General features: G+C 48.8%; 1 protein-coding gene across 17 annotated transcripts in view; it reads right to left on the minus strand.

The window, feature by feature from the left end:
• Positions 1-6,989: 6,989 nt before the first annotated feature.
• The window catches only part of SPATA6L (spermatogenesis associated 6 like), a 50,668-nt gene continuing 32,681 nt past the window's right edge, over positions 6,990-24,976 (minus strand). For 11 of the 17 annotated variants that reach the window (XM_059141793.1, XM_059141794.1, XM_059141795.1 and 8 more), the window contains 5 exons: positions 21,807-21,909; positions 18,976-19,010; positions 18,012-18,211; positions 13,789-13,882; positions 6,990-7,218 (listed from right to left, as the gene is read on the minus strand). In XM_059141793.1, coding sequence (XP_058997776.1) covers positions 7,018-7,218; positions 13,789-13,882; positions 18,012-18,211; positions 18,976-19,010; positions 21,807-21,909 — 633 coding nt within the window. In that variant the 3' untranslated portion in view covers positions 6,990-7,017. Of the gene's footprint in view, positions 7,219-12,630; positions 12,734-13,788; positions 13,883-18,011; positions 18,212-18,975; positions 19,011-21,806; positions 21,910-24,976 lie in introns of those variants that run through there. The other 6 variants (XM_059141797.1, XM_059141796.1, XM_059141788.1 and 3 more) reach the window with 3 other exon arrangements.

The raw sequence follows: 24,976 nt of genomic DNA on the forward strand, positions 1-24,976 counted from the left end.
CTGATCCCCAGGGTCTACTGAGCATTTCCCTTTTACCTGGCAGGCATCTTTTTTCAACTGAGATTGTCCAGAAGCAACATTGTATATTTCTTTTGTGGTCTCTCTTTTCAGAATCAGCAACCATGTTTCCAGAATCCCCCTTATTTCCACAGAAACCTGGCATCATAACAATGTCTTCCCTCTCTGACCTCAAAAGGTTTCAAGTTACGAGGCAGGTCTGTAGGGGCTCCTGCACGTATTTTAATCTCTCCACTGTGGCAGCAGCGGCGGTGACAGCCCCCAGGTGATAGGGGTCCCTCTTTGTGAAATGAGCCGCCCAAGACTTAGCATCTGTTCGGACATGATGACTGGGCGGGGTGCATCCCGCCGTCTTCTCGAATAAGCAACACATATCTTGTAAGTCTCTAAATTCTATTGATAATAATGAGACCTTCATAGGAGGAAGAAGATTCAGAAGTAACAACATAAGAACCCCCACCTAAGTTCAAGAGAAGGCCCCCACTAGCTCAGAGTCCTACTGCCAAAAACACACCATGAAAAAAATATATATATATATCTCCCCTGAAAGGTTTGACTTGGCCTTGTCTTTTATTCTCAGTCCTGAGTTCATCTCACTGAGGTCACGGCGAACACAAATCTGTAACGTAAAGGACGCTGTGTCCTGATGTTGGCAGAGTGATTATTCTCTCAATCAATACCTCATTCCTGATGATTAAGTAATTCACCTCCACTTTGCAGCTCAGCCCTGGCCAGCTGCCCTACAGGAGCCAGGCTCCCCCACCCTGCACCCCACGCACCATCAGAGCACCGTTAAAATAAGTTGCCTGGTTTTTTCTTCCTGTCCCCGATGTTTAATGGCCGCTTTCATCTCTAGGACCCTCCCACCCAGTCCAGAATTGATGGTCATTTCCAGACTTCAAGGGCTGTGTCCTAGCCTCCCTGCCGAGAGGCTCTACCCACTCCCAAACCGCCGTGTATAGGATCATCAGATGAACAGCCTGCCCTTCCATCCCAACCTCTAACGGCTTCGTACTGTCCACAGGACAAATTCTCATACCCAGGGCCTAATATTTAAGCCACTTCAGAAGCTGTCCCTAGAGGATATTTCCTCCTTCTCCGTACACAGATCTCTCATTAGATTCCTCACTTTTCCCAAACCTCTTCTCCACCTGGTCTTCCTACTCCTTGATGTCAAAAACTTCTTGGTCCTCAGCCCCAAGACCTCAACATCTCTAACCCATTATTTCTCACCTCCTGGAACCCAGAGAGATAACAGTACCTCGGTCCACAGTCAGATGCTGCATTATTAACTTGAGACTTGATTACAATATGAGTGCCACAAACTACTGATAATAATTCAGCATCATTATTCGATATTCTTTTTTCTTAAGATGTTATTATTTAAAGAGAGAGAAAGAGAGCAGGGGGAGGGGCAGAGAGAGAGAGAATCCCAAGCAGACTCCACATTGAGCACACAACCCAGTGTGGGGCCGATCTCACAACCCCAAGATCACCACCACCGCTGCAGAAACCAAGACTGGGAATGCTTAACCAATGGAGCCCCTCGGGTGCCCCTCATTATTGGATATTCTTAAATACGAGTCAAAACACATGGCAGTGGACATGATTCAGCTTCAGACCAGCTTTATGTGGCCTCAGAGCCTTTGTTTTCGATCTGAGCTTGGAGACCTGGAACCGAGGCGGAGGGGGTGGGCTTACACTGTCCAGTTCCCCCAGTCCCCGCTGGTTATCTCAAACCCCACTGCTTCGGACGGTCACGAATCCCGCAGTGGAGTCTGCAACGCTTCTGAGAGTCACACAGGCCTCATCTCACGGCCCTAGCAAGTCAAGAGACCCCTGAAGGCACGAGCTCTACCTTCTTCTACTCCTCACAGGGCTCATCACTACCCCCACCCCCCAAGGCACCATACCATACTGAGCACACAGTAGGAGCCTAATAAATGCAAATCGGGTGAGCCCATACGCGACTGTGGAACTGATTTAGTGAACTATCAGGGCTGGGAGACCAGGGGACTCCATGAACACAGGGCGGCATCCTCACCCATGCAGAACTTCCCTTATGCAAGGACACATGACCATCTCCGGATGGCACTTTCCCACCGCGAACCCAGCACTTCCAGCAACGACCCGGTTACACACAGGCCGTCCCTGGGAGTCACCCCACTGAAACGGCCGTGAGAGTTACCCCCGTCCATGAAACCAACGTAAGTGTCAGTTCCCGGAGGAAAAGGAACAGAGATTTCTCGTTCGGGGCAAAGGAAGGGAGCGGGCTTCCTAAACACGCTATTTACAAACATCACATTCCAGGGATAGGAAATCAGAGCAGAAAGTATCTCTCGTTGACCTCAACAAGAAGCGGCTGACCTCGTTCCAACGCCTGTCAGGAGAACTTAGTTGCTCTGTCACTCTGCTGGAATGTTCGGAGCTCATTTTTGTAAACCCCTTAGGTTGAATGATCTAGGATGCATAAGCCTTGGGGACAATCAGGTGACAAATCGGAGGTGGCAGAAAGTGGTAGAAAGAATATGAGGTTGAGAGACAAAACAGACCATGATTTGGAAATTGGCTCTGGCACTCATTAGCTCTTCGGAGCCTTGGTATCCTTAGCAAAAAAAAAAAAAAAAAAAAAGTGGGCAGGAGGCCAAATGCCTTCCACAAATAATGAAACGAGATGCAGATGGTAACAGCTGGTACTTACGGAGGCTTCTTTTGTGCCGGCACCGATACACACTGCTGGACAGTGACGTCACGAAGCAGATACTGTAATCCTCCAACGTACGTGGACAGACGCTGAGACGCACAGAGGTTCTAGGTCACTTTGCCCCGGTCACTCACCCAGGACACGGCAGGGCAGGACTGAAATCCAGGTGTTCCCACTCCAGAGCCCTCACCGTGGTGCCCTGGGGAAGCTCCTGGCACCCAACAAAGGAACGAAAAACTGAGGAAACGCAGGCAGCAAGAAGGAAAAACGCTTTACTCCACTTCTTCAGTGGGATACCAGGTCTCCCAAAGTTAGATGGTAAGGTCTTTACAAGGCTGTGGCTCTCCCTCCGCGTTGCCTTGTCCTGGCCTCTGTGGAAGGGACTGGAACAAATCGCCCTCCACACCCATCCAAGCTGGGAGGGCAGGCCGTGACACAGCCCGGCTGGTTCCCAGCCAGTCCCAACCCCGCACGGCCTCCGACTCTCACCTGAGCGAGACCTCTCTGCCTTGCCTGACGGCTCTCTTCTCCCTCTGCCCTTTAAAGCCCTACTTCTGGGGGCACCTGGGTTTCGGCTCAGGTGGTGATTTCAGGGTCGGGAGATAGAGCCCTCCAGCGTCTGCTGGAGAGTCTCTCTCCCTCTCTCTGCCCCTCCCACTTGTGCTCTCTCTCTCTCTCTAAAACAAATCTTTTAAAAAATAATAAAGTCCGAATGCGGATGGCTCAGCAGTCTGGCAGCCCCCCAGGTCCCCTTCACCATACCCAGGGCTGGCCTTGGTGGCCCTGAGTGCTGTCAGCTTGGAGTTCCTGGTGTTGAAGCTTCCCTCCCCAACCCCGTGTGACCCTCCAACTCGGACAAAGCAAATCTGGCCCATATAGTGCGGTTATTGCCTGTCTTATCAGAGGCAAAGCTGCAGTCGCGGAGCCACAGACAGCAAACGGAGCCCCAGCAGGAGATTTACAAGTGGATGTGGAGGGCTGATTGTACGCCATGGGCCACAGGGCACTTTTAAAATAAAGATAAGAAAAATACATACTGGGACGCCTGGGTGGCTCAGTTGGTTAAGCAGCTGCCTTCGGCTCAGGTCATGATCCCAGCGTCCTGGGATCGAGTCCCACATCGGGCTCCTTGCTCAGCAGGGAGCCTGCTTCTCCCTCTGCCTCTGCCTGCCATTCTGTCTGCCTGTGCTCGCTCTCCCCCCCCCCTCTGATAAATAAATAAAATCTTTTAAAAAAAATAAAATAAAAAAAAAAAAAAAAAAAAAAAAAAAAAAAAAAAAAAAAAAAAAAAAAAAAAAAGAAAAATACATACTTACGGGAGTGCTGGAGGCTCGCTCTAAAAGATACAGAATCCCCAGGAGGACAATTCGGACTGGGATCGCCTTAATCTGCTGGAGAAGCTTCGACAACCCACCCCTCCTGGAAATGCCCCTTTGCAGCAAGGAAAAGCTCTAGTCCTCGGCGTGATGACTGTGCCAAACGTCCTCGCCGTGAAGGTGAAACCTAGCAGAAGCTCTTTGCTCTCATGAACAAAACAGCCACAGCTGCCCCAGACCCAAGGAGGGGCCAGTGAGAGCAGACCCAAGGAGCCTCGGGGTGAAGTACTTCTCACCACCCGCAAGGTTCCCAGGACCTGGGAACTCCAAACCCGCACATGCCCGGGGGATGTGGGGATGGGCCACCAGCTCAGAGAAGGACAGCTGCACCAGCGGGATCACTGCCACCCGTGGACAGAAGGCAAGCCCTTTCCTCGGGCTGCCCCCAGACAGGCCAGACGGCTCCTTTAAAGGAACTAGTGGAGCAGAGTCACGGCCATTATTAAGAGTGGCCAAGCCTTGGGCGCTAAGCTGAACTCGCACACGTGACCCATCCATCCTCTCAGTTATGCGTTTAAAACCAACCACCTTGGGACGCCTGGGTGGCTCAGTTGGTTGAGCAGCTACCTTTGGCGCAGGTCATGATCCCAGCGTTCTGGGATCGAGTCCCACATCCGGCTCCTTGCTCGGCAGGGAGTCTGCTTCTCCCTCTGCGTCTGCCTGTGTTCACTCTCTCTCCCTCTCTCTGACAAATAAATAAAATCTTTAAAAAAAATAAAACCCAACCACCTTTTCTTAAGTTAAATGTATCGTGTGCACACTCATTTTTTAAAACTTATTTAGAATTCACGGTCTATAGGTTTCAGTTAACTCTAGGTCAGTCAAGAGACCTTAGGAAAATGGCCGCTTTGCACAGTGGCTTTTACATGGAGGGCCCAGGACATTTTCCCAGGAGCCTCTGCAAACCCAGACCCCATCACACCTGCTTGGAATATAAAGTCCAGGCTTTGACAGATCTGCACCTGTGCAAGTCAGAAAGGAATAACAAATTGAAGCAAGACAGGTGGGAATGTTTTACCATGTTTAATGACACAGATCTTCCCAAAGGAATCCCAATCCCTCACAAAATTATTCACATTCTTATATACCCCAAAAGTAAAATACCTCAACTGCAATCCTGGCCCCAAGGTGATTGCTCAAAATGGAAATAACTCCTTGAGACATGAAAAAGGTAAAATAAGAATAAACAATAAAGTTGACTGATCAGAAAGTGAAAAGAAGATTGATTTGCAGAACAGAAAAAAAAAAAAAAGACTTTAAATAAGTATGGACATTTAAGATCTGATACCTAAACTGAATCGAGGAATCAGACTCAACCCATTTCGGAAAACCTGAACAGCGACCGTGCTGGCATCTGCTTGAGCCGACGGACCTGGGATGCCAACCCACTGGAATGGGCTTCCTCGAGCTGCTTATGTCCTTTGTAAGAGGTTCTTTTCTGGGCCTCGGGTCACAGCCTTCACATAACACAGTATTTTTTTTTATTTTTAATGATGACTAGACATCAAAATAATGGACAACTGTAGTCTCAGACACCCCCGAACAGACAAGCAGGTGTAATCAAGCATTTGTCTGTTTTCCAAAGTGGATGAAATCCCTGTTATAACACACACACCTTTACTGTGTGGCTGGAAATTGAGAAGAGAATAAATGAACTTTGTTTTATTGTTTGGGGTTTTTTTTTCCTCCTTTATTTATTAATGTTGTGTTCCTCATTTACCTCACAAACCGATTACTGTGGTCCTAAATGAGAGAAGGAAATTTGACTCTCACTGAATCCTTTAAAAACTAAAAAGGACGTAGGGTACGGCCGAGGAAAATGCCGGGTTATAACGCGAAGGAAGGACCAAGGCTCCCGTCTTCAGGCCCCCGGCTCTGGGCCCGGCCCGTCCGCACAGAGACAAGCGCGTCTCCAGCCCCTCGTGTCCCGGCCCGTCCCTCCTCCTCCTCATGCTCCCTCAGTCCGTGTGAACGTGTCCCCAGGTGCCTTCTAGCTCATTTTAAATCTGGTTTTGGCAGTCATGTTTGCAGAGCATATTTACTTAAAGTAGCTCTTTCAGAGAAATACTGGAGGAAGGTTTTGTTCCTCTTATAAATGTATTAAGCCCGGCTGGAAAGGGGGCGGGGGCAGGTGACAGGAGGAGTGGTTTACACTACAGTCCGAAGAAACCAGGCTCCCCTAGAAGGGGAATCTTTAGAGCAAGGTCTGCGTTCTCCAGATGGAAGGCTCCCTCTTCCGAAGTTGTCAGTGGACTTTGCGTAAATCAAGCCTAACACTAAAAAAAACAAACCTACCCAAGAAACAGATTTACCGAAAAGAAAATCGGGTTGACAGCCTTTTCCTGGAGGATTTTTCAGGTTATCCCTCTACAGAGCAGCCCCCTCGAGCTCCCGAGCTCCCGTAAGATCTAAGCTGAGGCAGGAGGGCAGGAGGAGGGGAAAGCAGGGGAAAGGGGGGAGGGACGGAGGGAGGGGAGGGGGGGGAGGGGCAGGGAGGAGGAAGAAGGAAGGAAAAATGTGGAAACTTCCCAAGAACACATCCGGTGGGGCGCCTGGGCGGCTCAGTGGATTAAGCGCTGCCTTTGGCTTAGGTCATGACCTCGGGCTCCCTGCTCAGCGGGGGGTCTGCTTCTCCCTCTCCCTCTGCCCCTGCACCCACTTGTGCGTGCGCTCTCTGGAATAAACAGTAAGATCTTACACACACACACACACACACACACACAGTGACACAAATGAGGAGCACCTGAGAAGGCATCCTGACACTTTCATTAGAATTCCAAAAAGGGCTTTCTAAATGAAAAAGCACCAGCCACCCAACTACGGTTATTTTCTGTTGGGAGCCCGAAACACATCGACGACCAGAACATGAATTCTCCGACTTGACAAGAAAATAGGAGCCCCACACAGGAAACGCTTTAATCAGTGGCTCTCACCTGGGCACAAATGACTGCGTACAGGGCTTGATTTGGAAGGGGTGAGACACGGGTGATTCGTAACAAAAGCTGTTGTTCCTTTCTCTAAGGACAAGTCCGTTGGCTCCCTGAGTGAGTTGTCCCCGACGCTCCTCCTGCTCTGCTTCAGGGTCGCTTGTGCAGCTGGAAGGTGCAGGCGCTGCACGTGCTACAGAGAAAAAGGCAAATGTCAGCACGCGGGGGAGAAGGTGGGGTCACTCGAGCGCAGTCCTAGCGCGCAGCCCTACCTGGGATCGCTGGGGGTCTGAGCCGGCTCTGCACTAGGCCGCACTAGGCAGCAGGACCCAGCGGCCCGAGACCTCCGCACGCTACCAGCCTTCTTTGCATCACACCAGGATGAAGAAGCCGAGTGTCTACCTCTTAGTGTTCTCCTGAGGAGTTCACGGCGTCCTGAGCTCACAGTGAACGCACAGAAGCTGGGCTGAACTGTTAAGCCTGCCCCATCCTGTTCCATGAACAGGATCCTTTTGGGGGGCGCGGAGAGAGTCCGTATAGGATTGGGGGGGTTGGTATTCCAAGTCCCTCATCTCAAGCCGCCTGCAGGATTCTCCATCTTAAATGTGCATCAGAATCTCCCAAAGAACATTTTTTAAAATATCCTTTCCAGGGGCGCCTGGGTGGCTCAGTGGGTTAAAGCCTCTCCCTTCGGCTCAGGTCATGATCCCAGGGTCCTGGGATGGAGCCCCGCATCAGGCTCTCTGCTTGGCCAGGACCCTGCTTCCCTTCCTCTCTCTCTGCCTGTCCCTCTCCCTACTTGTGATCTCTGTCAAATAAATAAATAAAATCTTTTAAAAAAGCAAACTCAACACCCAAAGAACAAATAATCCAATCAAGAAATGGGCAGAGGACATGAACAGACATTTCTGCAAAGAAGACATCCAGATGGCCAACAGACACATGAAAAAGTGCTCCATATCACTCGGCATCAGGGAAATACAAATCAAAACCACAATGAGATACCCCCTCACACCAGTCAGAATGGCTAAAATGAACAAGTCAGAAAATGACAGATGCTGGCGAGGATGCAGAGAAAGGGCAAACCTCCTACACTGGTTGGTGGGAACGCACGCTGGTGCAGCCACTCTGGAAAACAGCATGGAGGTTCCTCAAAAAGCTGAAAATAGAGCTACCCTATGACCCAGCAATTGCACTACTGGGTATTTACCCTAAAGATATAAACGTAATGATCTGAAAGGGCACGTGCACCCGAATGTTTATAGCAGCAATGTCCACAACAGGCAAACTATGGAAAGAGCCTAGATGTCCATCCACAGATGAATGGATAAAGAAGATGTGGTATATATACACAATGGAATACTATGCAGCCATCAAAAGAAATGAAATCTTGCCATTTGCGACGACATGGATGGAACTAGAGGGTATTATGATTAGCGAAGTAAATTAATCAGAGAAAGACAACTATTATATGATCTCCCTGTTATGAGGAAATGGAGATGCAACGTGGGGGTTTTAGGGGTAGGAAAAGAATAAATGAAACAAAGTGGGATCGGGAGGGAGACAAACCATAAAAGACTCAATCTCACAAAACAGGCTGAGGGTTGCTGGGGGTCGGGGGGTTGAGAGAGGGGGAGGGTATGTGCTATGGTGAGTGCTATAAAGTGTGTAAACCTGGCGATTCACAGACCTGTACCCCTGGGGATAAAAATACATTATATGTTTATAAAAAATTTAAAAAATTAATTTAAAAAATCTTAAAAAAAAAAATCCTTTCCAGGCACTACCCAAAGAGATTCCAATTAAATAGGTCCGGAGCGAGGCCCAGGGATCAGGAGTTTTCAGAGCGCCTCCCCCTCCCCCAGCGATTCTAATGTTCATCAAGGACCACTGACCCAGGAATGTGCCCCGTGGTTTGGGTGGCCAGTCACCACCTGTGTCTGTTGGACTGGCGAGACTAGAGGTCCTGGGATGAAGGGAGGGGTGACATCATCCACTGTATCCATCCCCAGAAAGCCTCCAAACAACAGGCCCCTCCGAGCCGGGACTGAGTCAGAGAGAGGCCCCGGGGTTGGAGCTGGGCATGTGCAGGCTGACCTGCTTTTTGCTTTGGTTGTCACACAGGTGAAGGGACCCCAGGGAGAGGAGGTACCACAGCCCCTGCCTGCCCGCTGGGGACAAGTGAGGTTGGAAGCCGTGCCAGCCGCTGCCGCAGGACCTGGAGGCCGAATGAGCCATGACAGAGCAGAAACCAGCTTTCTCATTAATCTCTGTCTTTTTGTTGTTGTTTCTTTCTTGGTTTATTTCCATTTGCTCCTCATTAATTTTAGAAAGGTTTGTGTGCTACAGTTCTTGTCTGCGTCTGAGGACAGAAGCCCTGAGTCCCTTGGTCACCCTCCTAGGAGCACCCCTAGTGTGGTGGCTCCTGCTGGCCGGATGGTGGTGGGACACTCATGGGCCCCACTGGGGCCGTCTGGTCAGTCTCTGCTCCCTTCTTGGGAGGGTGACCCTACGGAAAACCAACCCCGATACGAGGGTTGGAGCAATGAGGTGCTAAGTGGAGGCAGGTCTGGGAGCAGAAGGCAGAGGGCCTGGGTCTGCCTGCGGGACCCGGAGGTGTCACAGAAGGGGGCCCTGGAAGCCCGTCCTTGCAAGCGGAGTCCCCGTGAGCTCATGCCAGACAGGGACGATCAGATCCCACCCTTGGTAAGGACCGTGACACAGAGACAATCACGCCTTCCAAGAGAACTAGGGTTGATCCTGGAGGGAGCAGGAAGTGGTTTATGGGATTTGCGGCAGGGGGGTACAGTTACATAACACGAAATTGTGCTTATGTTTATAAAATTTTAACCATTTCAAAGTATACAAGGGATCATCTACTTTATACCAAAAGTACCAAGTCCCAAAACATCCAGAATAACAAGAAATAGATGTACTCCAACACCCCCCCCCCCGGCCCACCCAATTCTTCCACCCGTTCCCTTTATCAGACAATCGGGATTCACTGTTTTGGGCTCAAGGATCACTGGCCCTTCTGCGCTAAGGCTTACTGTTCCATTCCCCCGAGTCTGGAGATCACTAGGAACCCAGGAGAGAGACGTCCGCTCAACAGGGAGCGCACAGAGGCTGAGAAGGCACGAGATAAGAACTAGAGCTGCACAGGAGGGGGTCTTTGAGAAAAGCCAGCGGGGGACAAGGGGTGGGAGCCCGCGGGGGGGGGGGGGGGGGGGGCGCTCCTGCACATGCTCCTCCCAGAGCTGTCTTCCTGACCCCCGGGGGGGACTCTAGCGGTCCCATCTCAGCAGCCTGATCTCCGTGTTTGCATCCTCCCTGGATTCACGGAGATACTCAGCGGCCTTCTGATCAATGCCCTGTTTGCTTAAGAAGAGCTGAAGTCACCTGAGTTTCCTTACAACCACCAACACGTTCCTCCGGCCCTGCCTCACCATGAATGCATGACCCCAATGTGGGGCGGATATTCCAAACCACTGGGTGGGAACTTGTGTCATCAAAGAAACCCATTTTCTGCCTCTTTTTTTTTTTTTTCCTGTAAACTCCACCCCCAACATGGGGCTCGAACACCTGACTCTGAGATGGAGAGTCACACGCTCCACTGACTGAGCCAGCCCGGCGCCCCAAGGAAACCCACTTTCTAAGACAGGAGTTGCTCAATTTTTTTCTTCCCTTCTCTCTATTCCTTCCCACCAGCATCCACGTATCTGCTGGTTTTATGTAACTTGATGTCCCCCGTGCTGGAAGTCAACACAACTTGGCATTCAGTAATTACGTGGGCCGTGTTCCCATGGCGGTCATTACGTGGGCCATGTTCCGTGTAACTGCCTAATAAATACCTAGATGACTGTTTTGGCAACTGGAGCTTAAGTGGCCCAGAATCCATCCTTTCATCGACCAAGCAGAACGTTCCGAGGTAGAAGCTTGCGGAATGGGCTAGGAGCGAGCCCTCCTCTGCATTCCTTGGTGCTGATGGCGGAGAGTCCTGCCAGCCTGGGGGCCAGGCGGCTTGTGCCTAAAGCACGAATGGCCCTTGAGCCAGACTTCCAGGAGCCTGACTACCGTGAACACCCAGCGCGTCATCCCACACTCCTTCATGGCTCTGAAAGGTTCCTAATAACTTCAGTGTCATTAGGCTGTTGTTGCTGCGTTCGTAAGAGCACAGGCTCCTCAAGGGAGATGATCAAGGGTGATGTCCACAGACCCTGCTCAATTCCAAAGGGGTCCCCTCTTTCACCCCAGGGCTTCCCCATCACACTCTAGGTTTGGGGAGACAATGGAATGTAATGCTTTAATGGCACGGTTGCTGGGAGTGCCTTCACTCGTTCGGTGAAGGTCTGCCCTCGGCTCAGGTCATGATTCCAGGGTCCTGGGATTGAGCCCCACAACGGGCTCCCTGCTCAGCAGGGAGCCTGCTTCTCCCTCTCTCTCTCTCTCTGCCCCTCCCCCTTCTCATGCTCTTGCTCACTCTCTCTCTCTCTCTCTCAAATGAATAAATTTTTAAAAAGTAAAAATCTTTAAAAAATTAACATAAACAAAAAAAAAAGCATGATGTCTGAAGCCAGACCACCCAGGTTCATATTCCCAGACATGCCATTCACTGGCCATGTGACCCTGAGCAAGGCACCTAAACCTCCCCATGCCTCAGTTTCCTTATCTGTGAAATGGAACTAACGGTAGAACCTACTTCATAAGGGTGTGGTAAGAATTAGGTATTAACTCATCTGATGCATGTGAAGTGTTGGCACCAGTTCCTGGAGCTTGGAAAGTGCTTAATAAGGAAGAGCTATCATAATTCCAGGCCCAGATAGAAAGGGAGGAGAAGAGAACACCTCAGGAATAACGTCACCCTACAGTGTGGCCAACTACTGACCACACACCTGAATTCTACAGCTGTCTCGTCACCTCATTCCACACTCAATCACGAAAAAATATTTACCCAGTGCCGAGGTCGTGCGCTACCAGGATGGTAGCAGGGTGGCGGGCGGGGGAGTGAGGTTCTCGCTCAGGGCCTACACCCGGCATTTGGAGTTGACTTTGTCTATGTTCAGTGGGACTCCACTGTTGGGTGCCAAAACTGGCTACTAGTTAGCAGAAGGGACAGAGTCCCTGACCTTCAGAAGGTTTCATTAGTAGAAGGGGCAATCAGCCCTTTATAAAAACCCAATATACAAATTTAACAACAAATGGTGTCAGCTTTAGGAAAGGAAATGGTGGTGCGCTAAAAAGGAATGCCTTGGAGGCATGTCCTGGAAAGTCACGAGACCAGAGGATAGAGAAGTGACCCAAACAGGGTCAGGAAGTACTATTTCAGACAGAGCATAACAGGTGCAAAGGCCCTGTGGCAGGAAAGAGACTATTCAAGGAGCTAGAAGCGGTGCCACGAAAGAAGATGGGAGGGAGGCAGAGGAGAGAAAGAGAGACAGAGACAGGCCTGGCAGACCACAGACACACATGCTGTAGTCCTCCTGTGTGGTTCTTGGGGTCTCCGCCCCATCTCCGCTCCACCACGTTTTCTGATTACTTCATCCTGACAGCAGGAAATTATTTAAGCAAATCAAAATAAGAAGCAGCACTTAAGCTGCTTACTTACAAAAGACAGCAGCTTAAAAATATCTCTGTTCATGCACTGGGTATCCCTTCACCAGGTAGCTTGGTCTTTCAATGATATACTTTGCTCCAGAGACAGAATATTCCTATAACAAAAGCCAAGCCAGCAACTGCATTACACATAGTGTAACATATAAATCGTCACACATATAAATCAATGCTACTCAGATGTGTGCTTCTGCATTTAAGAGGCCTATGGACCTCACGTCTGCCATACACCGCAGTGGGGAGGGCTTAGTATCCGTGTGTGCACGTACATGCAAATCCTCCCTTCTGTCTTGTTCTTCTCCCTTTCCTCCCTTCCCTTCTTTTTACATTTTCAAAGGATTGTTTTACTTGAAAAGACTAGAAATTAACAAAGCAAAGCCAACGACTTTGCCAAGAGGAAGCAAAGTAATTTACAACCCCTCCCTGTGAAAATCAATATTCGTTTATAAGTGTCATTCTATAAATCTGGGCTATGCCTGTGTTTCAGTCAAGACCAAGATGACCCCTTTGACTATGACACAGTATCCTTAAATCCAACCACTGGGCCCACTGCTAACCTTTCATTTGAGTTCTTTTCACATGACGATAGGTCACTTGGCTAACTGCCACTAGTCTGCAGTAGAGAAAGTACTGGGTGTATCTTACCTATGGGTCAGAAACATTCCCCAGATCCCACACGTCAAACAGCCAAAACACCTCATCAACTTTTAATGTTTTCTTCCATGTTGTAGCCTCACACAGACCACAACTTCTCTGGACTGGGGAATTCCTGTGCACGGTGCACAGGTCTGGGCATCCAGCTGGGAGACCATCTTCTCTCCTTGATATGTCCATACTCCCCTTCCCTGCAGGACCTCCACCCAGCGGGTGCCACCCTGAAAACTCTCTGCAACTCATTGCTCAGATGGAAGCTCCCTGGTCTCTTCCTCCAGGAAGCCTGCCCTGATTCCCCACCAAGCCAAGTGCCCCCTTTCAGATGCTCTCAGGACACCAGGCCCCCTCCTTGGTAAGCATCACAATTTTACCTTTAACTCTCTGGTTACTGGATTAATGTCTGTCTCTCCCCACCACCACCACTGCTCCCAGCCCTAGACTGACGCCCCGTTCCCATGTGATTTTGTCAGCAGAGATTCCGCTGTCTCGGAAGCCCTACCTTGTGCAGGTTTTGCTGAGCTCTGTGGGATGTCAGGAGACTGCATACCCTTTCGTGGATCTTCCTCCAGGAGGACTGAGAGCAAGGGTGGAACCTGGCCAACACAGGAAAGCAGAGTACTATGCAGCTGCTATAAAGGAGACTTTGAGTACAGAACACAGTGGGTAGCTATTTATAATTTACTAGCAAGAAGCAGCAGGAAAAAGCAATATACACAGTGTGCTTTGCACGTCTTCATTAACCATCCACGTAAGATACACACTGACGATAAAAGCAACCAGAATGTGAAGAATGGCTGGTGTTTGAGTCTGTGGCTGTGAGTGATTCTTCCTTGTACTTTACTGGGCATTTCAGGTATTTCTCTCAATCCTTAGAAATTTCATCCATAAATATTTAACACCAAATGTAGCCCCAACTGTTTTCTGCTGCAAGGATTGTATGTTTCATCTCATTTACTTGAGGCTACTCAGACCCAAACGTCACCACAGATGGTACCAGAGCCTTCCAGTTCCTCCGACGGGAGGCTCCCCTCCACAGCTGGCCAACACTGCTGCCCGGGCCTGGAAGGCCGCCACCCCAACCCCGATCCCAACTCGTGTGCACCCTACCCACCTTCAGAGCTCAGTCCGATCACTGGCTGCTCGGCAAAGCCCTTCCTAACCTCCTCCCGCAGAGGGAGTTGGCTACTCTACCACCTGCACTTGGGGTCCATTCCTCCTTGCTCACAGTGCTGGACCACTGAGACCAGGTCAGTATTTGGCTCATGTCTGTGTCCACCCCTACATTGAAACTGGCACTGGGAATCCAGGGCCCCATAGGTACTGAATACCACATAGGTATTTAATATTCCTTGAGTCACTGAATTTGTCCCTTTGTTCATTCATCTTTGGGAGGGGAGTGGGTACCAACGCCTAAACTCCGAGGCAGAATGGGCCATTTGGTGATGAAGAGCACAAAGACCATTTTCCAAAGATTCTTAAAGAATTTCAGACATTTGGGTACAATCATTCTCTTTAGCTAATGTACGATAAACATGGGACGGTCCTGGGCAAACCAGATGGCCTCTCCATGACGATGCTACCCTTTGTCACTGTTTCATGGCCTAATTTATAAATTCACAGTCAAATTATTTCCAAAACTCTCCATGTAGAGGGACTCTGGGCAAACAGAATTTGCTGATCCACCAGAGGCAGAGGAGAACACTCTGGTCTGCAGCCAGAGTCATCATCCTACAGTCCAATGTGCTAACTCCCAAGAAGGAACCTGCAAAAACCCCCTGCTGCCGTCCAACAACACCCAGACTCCTTAGCTTGGCTTCCCCAGTCCCTCAGGCTCTCAGCCTTGGCACCCACTATTCCCGCAAGCTGGTCTAACTTCTAGACGCCACCAGGGCCACCTGCCTTCTCACCGCCCAACCCTCCCCTCCTTCAACTCCATCATAATCCAGTCCCCTCCCCTCAAGGCCCCCATGGAAATACCCCCTCCTCCGAGAAGCTTTCCATCCGTGCCTTCCCTCCTCCTCCTTTCTACCCTGATAACGTTTGGTCCACACTATTCTCTAAGCTCCGCCGGACAGAAAGCCCTCTGGGCACATGTTTTTAAATCCTCTGCTAAGCTGCAAGTTCCCAGAGATCAGGAGAAATGTCTTAAATGTTAGGGTTTCCATTCCAGGCTAGCAGACCGGCTACCAATCTTGTTCTTCTCTAAGGCTCTCTTCTGCCCACAGAGACGTTACAGGCCGCCACACACCCAGCTCCAAGCCCAAGGATTCTGCCTCCGAAGATAGGAGGCGAGTTCCTAGGGAGCCACAGCTGAGAATCACTGACCGGCTGCATAAAGACGCTCAAGAAAGGCTGCTGGAGAATGCACAAGCCATCTCAGAAATTTATTTAAAAAGAAATGAGGCCTTCCTAATCTCCCTCTTGAGGAAGTTACCCACCTCCTGCTCTCTCTCTCACCCACCTGTGGCTGGTCCTTCTGTTAAACACATCTCATCCAGTGACAGGAGTGTAAGCCGGCCTCCCGGTCTACGGTGGGGGCCACTGGCTCGCAGGGACGCATCCTGACCATCCCAGTCCACCTGACAGGAGCTCAGCAGAGGCAGCCCCAACTCCGTCCCTCAGAAATGCTCACTAGGCTGATTACGAGGAGTTTGGGAAATGTATAAACACAGGCACATGGATAAAAGCTATAAGCTGTCCCTGATTCTGACAGCAGAGAATCATTTTGTACCTGTAAGAGAATGGCTGTTTGATCATCACACCCATTGTTACAGATGGGGAAACTAAAGTCTAGAAGATCTACAGGGCTGAGCACTTCTGTGAGATCACATAGCAGTTAGACACAGATGGGCACCAGAACTCACATCCTCTGACCACCAGATGAAGGTCCTTTCCCGTTTCTGCTTAAAATCTTTATGTCCAGAGGCTAAGCCAAGAGGAGACGAAGGCCAAGTAGACAGAGGGACGTAAATGTCTCTAACCACCCGTCTCTGCGTGCCAGGGCTGGTTTTTAAAAATCTATTTCATGTTTTTTTCCTCCCAAAAAGTAAGTAATCAGGAATTCGCCATTCTTTAATAGATTGTACTAAAATACTTGACTTGGTTTCCTCAAGTCTATGATACAACATTTCAATGTAAACATATTCTATCACGGCCACTTTCTTAGTCTTAGTCAAACTTAACATAATTCCTATTAAAACTGTAGGACTTTTGTTTCATTGTGACTTTCATTCTGGGATTTACTACATACGGGGTAGTACTACCTACAGTACTACTACTGGGATTTACTACCAAGTCCCTTTGTGAGCAATCGTGTCACTTAGACACGAGACTCTCTCTCTCCTCATTGTCATGACTAACAGTGCAGAGAAGAGGAGACGGGCATAGCCCGCATTCAGAACAACTGTTTGTTTTTTGTTAGTTTTTTTTTTTCCCAGAATAACTGTCTTAAGAAAGACAAAAACCATGTGATCTCATCTGTAGGTGGAATTAAGTTAGAACACAAACAAGCTCACTGCTACAGAGACCAGACTGCTGGTGGCTGGACTCCGGGGGTCAGGGGAGTCAAAAGGACCATTTCCTGCTATAAAAGAAATATAGAGACGTATGCATGGAGACTACAGTTAACACCATTTTGGATATTTAAAAGTTGCTGAGAGAATAAATCTTTTTTTGAGAGAGAGAGAGAGAATAAATCTTAAGAGTTCTCAGCACTCTGTAGAAAAAACAAAATTCTGTAGCTATGTATGGTGACCGAGGTAAACTGGGTTTACCGGAATGATCATTCTACAATATACACAAAAATGGAATTATTACGCTGTAAGCCTGAAACTAGTATAATATGTCAACTATCCATTTTTAACAACTGTCTTAAAAACGTTATCTTCAGTGCCATTTTCCCGGAGCTAAGGTGACCAGACCGTCCTGTCTTGCCTGGGAATCAGGGGTTTCCCAGAATGCAGGACGTTAAGGGCTGACGTCACAGTCGTCCCAGGCCAGCTGGATGGCTGGTCATTTTACCAGATGGTTCAGTCTGGAAAACAAAGGTCCTTCTCTCGATTTCTGGTCTGCCTTCCACATATACGCAACTGGGCAGGAGGTGGGGAGTGTTATTTGTGTCAATCCTATACATAAGCCAAAAAAAATGTCCAAAAAAAGGAGAAAATACACCTACATGTTAATAATCTTTGCCTTTGAGTGGCAGAACTATGAGTGATTTTTTTTTCACTCCTATTGTTTTTTTATGGAAGACAAAAATGGATAGATAACAGCATCTATGCCAAGTTAGCTGTTTGTCCCACTTTCTTTTTTTTTTAAGATTTTATTTATTTATTTGACAGGCAGAGATCACAAGCAGGCAGAGAGGCAGGCGGTGGGTGGCGGGAAGAGCAGGCTCCCCGCTGAGCAGAGAGCCCCATGCGGGGCTCGATCCCAGGACCCTGGGATCATGACCCGAGCCTAAGGCAGAGGCTTAACCCACGGAGCCACCCAGGCGCCCCATGTTTGTCCCATTTTCAACAAACATTCTGAGATCTGCTTTCCACAGGCGAGAGAAAAGGCTTCAACTCTTCCTTCTGGGAAGACTTAAAAACGAGCACTGATTTTTCATATCAACAGCTGAATAACCCTAAGGAAGCAAGCGATGGAGTGACCAGGCTTCACGCCTGCTAGACCACAACACACTCTCCGCACAATGAAATAAACAGGGGGCTTGCCGCTGACCTTTCGTCGCAGAGAAGGGGCTCATCCCGAGGAGGGCTGGCGGATCTGGAATGCTGGGAGGTGGTGAATGAAGCTTCCCCGAGGAAATCGGCATCCCCTTGGTTACTGTAGCTGGGCGAGGGTTTTCCAAACTTACTTGAATCGAAAGGTGACGATGATTCTTTCCTTAAAACAATCCGTTCATCGGGCTCTTTGATAACCTAAGGGACAACATGCATGATTCTTCAGCTGTGAGTTTGTTTTCGTTTGCTGAATTTCGAGCTGAGGGTGGGTGGGGTGAGGAAGGGCCAAGCGGATAGAGGGCCTGCCCCCCGGGAGCCCCCCAGTAAAAGAGGAGCAGGAACTGGCAGTGTGAGAGACAAAATGCTCAGAAGCTCAAGGTCAAGGCAAGGTAACCAAAATTCTGCACATTTGGCCTATATCCACAAGCCAAAAGAAACTCGTGCTCTGAGGTTTGATTTATGAGCATATGGGATTATCAGGTTTGGTGAAGACATCATTTTTTTAAATAAACTATTTAAATGCCACAGCATGAAAAGCCCCATCCGCTCCATTCTTTGCCTGTATCTATTTTCATGTTGGAACATCGACGTTTGAGCCTGCATCTCCCCAAACCAATCAAACTTCGAGAGCAAGTGACTTACCACCTCCATATGTATTATGGAAGTATCCACTTAGGAAAAACAGCAGGAAGAACACCTACTCCTGAAGCAGGTTCTGGGGCCACATGCAGGGGGGATTCACTCCACAGGTGAAGAGAGCATACGTGAGGGGAACAAACCAACGAGCGCAAAGCACACAGGAGGGCCCAGGCATCGCTCAGACTCTGCCGAGACTCCAGCAATCCAGTCCCATGAGCAGCACTTGCTAGCAATACACTTCCCACCACTCGTTGGGGAAGGCACAATAACTGACATTAGAAGCGGGAAGTCGGTCATTTCAGAGATGCTATTTCTACAATTACCTTTACGTTAGCGGCAAGGCTGTCAAGAGAAGCAGCTAGAAGAAAGAGGAAGAGGTGTTTCAGTGACTCGTTACGACCAATTACCCCTAACACCACTGTGACATTTGTTCCACAGAGCACGGAAATATGACATAGGGATGAATTATTGAAGAATTTAAATGCTCCCTTGTAAGTTACCCTGTCAACTTTTACAAGTCCCTTGAGTCACTGCGATCCTATCGAGGAGTGTTTCTGTCCCCCTGGGCCCGATGAAGTCATGTTATTAAGGACAGCACACAGGGATGTGGGAAGGGCAAAGAAGAGCCTAAAGTGAAGCCGTAAATTCGGTAATCCTTACACGGCCTGGAAAACAAAAACCCGTACTGGCCCAGGCACCCAGAGCCTGAAAGAAAGCCAGGTGGCTGTCAGATAAATAAAATTCTTCTACTCTGCCTCTTCTGTCATTCCCTCTGTCTTTGGTTTATGTGGAACCCTATTTATGCAGGAATTCTCGAGCATACTTGTCTAAGGCAGACGCAAAGGTTACATAGAGACAATAAAGAGACAAGAGCTGGGGAAAGCATAAGGCAGGAGAGGTGCACAGCGTAATCGGGACCCTGAACGATCCTAAGTTAAACAGACCTAATGCCAGAGGGTGGTGAGAATGACCAGGAAGTGATGTGATAAACACACACAGGCAGAATCAAGACTAAATTGGATTTTTCCAAATTCGAGAAAAAAAAAAATGCTTTTGGAAGGCGTCTTTGCAAGGCTAGGCCGAGGCCACCATGCCTTCCCCCTCTGTGCTTGGGGCTTAGGCAGTGACAACCGGCTTTCCGAGGATTGCTGATGTCCCCGTGCCACTAGCAGTAAGAAGAGAGGGCTTTTTTCCAGCCCAGCGCTCACAGCCTCCAGGCACAGCCGTGGGAGTGTCTGTCTTGTCCCAGACGCGTCTTCTCCCCAGCTCCCAGCTGAGCAGGGGGCTGGCAATGCTAAGGCCCTTTACAGCCACAGTCACAAATATGCCTGCTGCCTAGAAACCCCCTTGCAACTGTTTGGAGCACTCCCTTTCACAGGGGGTTAGCCCTTGTTCCGTTGTCTCTCAAAGTGCAGTCCGTGGGCCAGCCATGTCATCACCTGGAGGCTTGCAAGAAAAGAAGGGCTCCCAGGCCCCACCCCAGCCCTGCTGAATTCAAATCTACTCTGGAACAAGACCCCCAGGTGATTGGAATGCACATTCAAGCTTGAGCAGCACTGCTTCCGTCTACCTTAGGCCTGGATGAATGAGCTGACAGGTGACCTAAGCAAAGGTCTGGCTTGGAAGCTACGGGGACTCCAGCTGAGAAACCAGAGGTCTGAACGTCTTCTCTAAATGTAGGTATGCCAAGCACTGGGGGTGTGACCAGTGCACACTCTGTAAGCTCTCTGGAGCCTCCCTTCTCCACCTGCCAGGATTAAGAAAAGACAAAGAGGCCGAGACCGGTGTGACGCACGAGAGCCCCATCGTAACCGAGCCGGCATTAAGCCCACCATGTCGTCCCTGGGAAAGGACATCTGCCGTTGCCTGATTTCACCGTAACAGGGAAGGCAGTGCTGCTTGTATAGGCGACATGGGTGATTTTCAATCCAAAGGACTTAAATTAAATGTCAGAGGTGACAAAGCACCTTCTGCTTCAAACCTTGCACTCTGACCTTGGTGGGCTGCTAACAGTCACTGTGATTCAAGAACACCGACTTGAGTTACCAAAAGAGACCATGCGGCCCCCTTTAAAGTACAAGCCTTTAAGCCTAAGATAGGGAACTTGTCATCAGGGACGGCCTAAGTCCAATTCCACCAGGAGTCAAGAAAACGGGCTGGCATTTCTAGACTAAGAATTCGGATCAAGTTCAGGAATGGACGAACCTCACCACCATGACCTTCAGAGCTGATATGGTGCGGGGGGTTCAATCATAAGGTCAATGCCACCAAGAGATGCACTTACGCAGTGACTCTCAACATATCTTGTGTCCAGAGATCTCCCCAGGGGTCACCAAGAACTTTCAGGAGCTCTGCAAGGTCAAGACTGTTCCAGTAACACTAAGACGGGACTTCTCTTTTTCTCGTTCTCTCACAACTGTACAATGGAAGTTTCCAAAAGCTACATGAGGCGTCCTGACATCACCACTCAGAACGGCTACCGGAAGGGGTGCTTGTGTAGTCCAGTATTTTACAAATTTCTCAGCTTCCATTTCTAAAATGCTAGATATTAATAGATCTCATCTATATAAACTATTAATTGATTTCATCCGTATAAATAAAAACAAAAAAACCTGTATAAACAATAATATTTACGAAGGCAAAAGGGTCCTGACGCCTCCACGGGTGGGATTTCCTGCCTTTACCTAACTGAGCCCCGCTTCAGGCAGCCTTGGTTCCCTCCTCCCTGACCTGGAAGGAGCAGAGGTTATGCCTCCTGATCTCTCCCCGAGCTCCCACTCCTTCCCATCCGGAGAAATGCCAAGCCTCATCTGTGAGCTCTCAGCGGTGCCTCTGAGGGCGTTCACACCAGGACAAGCCGACTCCCGCGTGCCCGGCCCAGCCAGGGAGCACCTGCCGCAGAGCTCGCAGGCGATGGCGTGCCAGGGAGCGAGCTCCTGCCACAGCTCGGGGAACTGGGAAAGGGACAGCTTCTCCTCCGGCTCTGCCCCAGGGGAGCCCCCGCCCTGCCAACTCCACCACCGGACTCGACTTGAGAATCAGGCCTTGAGTTTCCAGAGAAACTCGGGATGGCCCAGAACGAAAGAAGATTTCCAAGGCAGATGCATTTGTTCCCACTGGGGAATGTACGGGCGTTAACAAGAAACTCGAGTACCTCTTCTCCCCGGAAAAGGCAAGTTTGAAAACTGAAGTTTTCTTCTCGACTTTCGGGACTGATACTCTGAAATATTCTCGCCAAAAGGCTTTGCACTGTCCACCTGAAAGAAAGGGAAGAAATACGATCTGAACCCACCATCGCTTGTGTTATCCTCTCCTCATTACCTGTAGTGCCCTTCTCCCCCTCAACTGTGGGCCACGTGGGTAAAAAGAGACCGGGAACAAATTAAATCCCAGGCTCCAGGCACGTTCAATGTTATCCCAACAAGGGAAGTTTGCTTCAACATGAAGGTATGGGCTAAATGTTAGCATAAAGTCAGACATCAATGATATTTTAACCACAGGTTCAGGATCGAGCCCAGCAAAGAGCAAGTGGAGTTTATTTCAAAATATTTCAAAATAGGACAGAGTTTCATGGTCCTCAACAGTGAGCAGTGTGGGCCGAGATGGGGTCCCCCCTGGAGACCAGGGATGATGAGTGGCTGGTATTCCAGCCATCCACACACCCTTCCAGTGTGAGTGTCTAGAACCTTGAAAAAAAGAAGAGTAGCAACTACATTATTTTAATGAAGGTGATCTTATGTTCCTGAATTGGACAAGACAATCTGTAAGCCAGTCCAAACACTTGAAATAGGGACTCCTCCCAAATATTTATGACAAAGAGTTGCTGGATTTTTTTTTATCTTGTTTATTTCTATCTTTTAATTTCAAGCAGGCAAGTTATAACATTCTTCTTCATCCTACTTTCAGAAATATATTGATTAGGATGTCCAGTCTCCCCATTAGGACCCTCTAAATTTTAATGCTTCCACTTGAAGAAATGTCACATATGATCAGGAAATCGAGCTACATAAGAGTGGATCCATAGAAAGCATTTAGAGAAGGGCATGGTACACAGTAGAGACTGTATGAGAATTTGTTAAATAAAATAAATATTAAGCCAGTTTTATACACTATGACATCTACCAAGATTTTAAGATTATTTAGCCCAAGGGGCATCAACTACAGTGTATCTCACAAAAATCTACTTCCAACGGAATGAAGCAGACTGCCCAATAAATTCAATTCAACAACAGTTTTATAAAGCCGTGTTTAAAGACTGGTTGTTAGACTTTGCCATTTTTACCCAAGACCAGGAGGAAAACAGCTGTTCTATGGTTTCTAGCCAAGTAACCTCTGTTACAAACCAGCCCCGCACACCGTTGTCCCTGTCACATCTGTGCTCTGTATCTTATGCTCACGCGCAAACACCACCAGCGGGGATCTGAAGCCAAGTTATCGACTTGACAATAATATCAACAGTTAGTCACCGGAGTTATAAGAGCTCTCAGAGAATAAGTCATTAACCAGAACGTGATGTAAGAGATGCTTTTAAATGTCGTCTTAACCATGTATATATTGAGAAACTCGTCTGGCTATCCAGTAGAACTACAGCTTTGGGGTGGGGGAAAAACCTTATGGAATTGTAAAAAGTGAAAGGAAATGTACTCAATTGAATAAATTTTTTACTTTTTGTTTATGCTAGTGAGCCAATAGGTAATTTTTTTTTCATTTTTTTCTACTTTGCATTACTCTCCCAGGCAACACAATGGCAAGAGGCTAGTGTGATGACGTGTGCCGGCTGCTTCCTGGGGGCTACATCTACATCGGCACTAATGAGGGCTGTGAGGAGGCCCATCGCCTCTACTTCGTGCAGACACGCGTGTCCTGCCAATGAACAACCACCTCATTTTAAAAACTCAAGCACTTTTCTTTAAAACTGAGGAAGCTTTCGTTTTCTATTGCTACAGAGCACGCGTCAGGCTTTGTTATGTGTGTCTTCTACTCCTGCCAGTCCGCTGATCCTTCTGGATAAAAAAAAAAATACGGCAGGTTGTCACAGGGAGCGATCACACTCTATTAATAATTTCCAAAAATTAAAAATAGGGATGACTGATATGTACTGAGCAAGTCCTCTACATGAGACATCTTTGTATGACTCTTTTTTTTTTAAGATTTATTTATTTATTTGTCAGAGGGAGAGGGAGAGAGAATGAACAGGGGGAGCAGCAAGCAGAGGGAGAATCAGGTTCCCCACTGACCAGGGAGCCTGATGTGGGACGCGATCCTAGGACCCTGGGATCATGGCCTGAGCCAAAGGCAGACGATTAACCAACTGAGCCACTCAGGCATCCCTTTGGATGACTTTCCTGATAATGACTCTAGGCAACGAACTTCAGCTAATCATAGTTATTATTTAATTTGAATTCCCTCTTTTTTTTTAAAGGTTTTATTTATTTGACAGATAGAGATCACAAGTAGGCAGAGAGGCAGGCAGAGAAAGAGGGGGAGGCAGGCCCCCCGCTGAGCAGAGAGCCCAATGCGGGGCTCGATTTCAGGACCCCAAGATCACAACCCGAGCCGAAGGCAGAGATTTTAACCCACTGAGCCACCCAGGCGCCCCAATTTGAATTCCCTCTTCAGGGGCACCTGAGCAGCTCAGTCAGTTAAGTGTCTGCCTTTGGCCAAGGTCATGATCCTGGGGTCCTGAGATCAAGTCCCACCTTGGCCTTCCTGCTCAGCGGGGAGCCTGCTTCTGTCTCTGCCCCTCCTCCATGCTTGTGTGCTCTCTTACTCTCTCTCTCTCTGACAAATAAATAAATAAATACAATCTTTTTTAAAAAAATGAACAGATGAGGGCGCCTGGGTGGCTCAGTGGGTTAAGCCGCTGCCTTCGGCTCAGGTCATAATCTCAGGGTCCTGGGATCGAGTCCCGCATCCCAGTCTGCTCAGCAGGGAGCCTGCTTCCTCCTTCTCTCTGCCTGCCTCTCTGCCTACTTGTGATCTCTCTCTATCAAATAAATAAAATAAAATCTTAAAAAAAAAAATGAATAGATGAATGGATCAAGACGTGGTTCATATATACAAGGGAATATTACTCAGCCATCAGAAAGGATGAATGCCCATCTTTTGCATCAACTTGGATGGAGCTGGAGGGGGTTATGCTAAGTGAAGTAAATCAAGCAGACAAAGACAATTACTCATATGTGGAACATAAGGAACAGTGGGGGGGGGGGGATCGCAGGGGAAGGGAGGGAACCCTGAAGGGGAAGGAATCAGAGAGGGAGACAAGCCGTAACTCTGGAAACCAAACAGAGGTTGCAGAAGGGAAGGGGTGGGAACACGGGG

This window comes from Mustela lutreola, chromosome 12 (assembly GCF_030435805.1).
Source record: "Mustela lutreola isolate mMusLut2 chromosome 12, mMusLut2.pri, whole genome shotgun sequence".
Lineage (NCBI taxonomy): Eukaryota > Metazoa > Chordata > Mammalia > Carnivora > Mustelidae > Mustela > Mustela lutreola.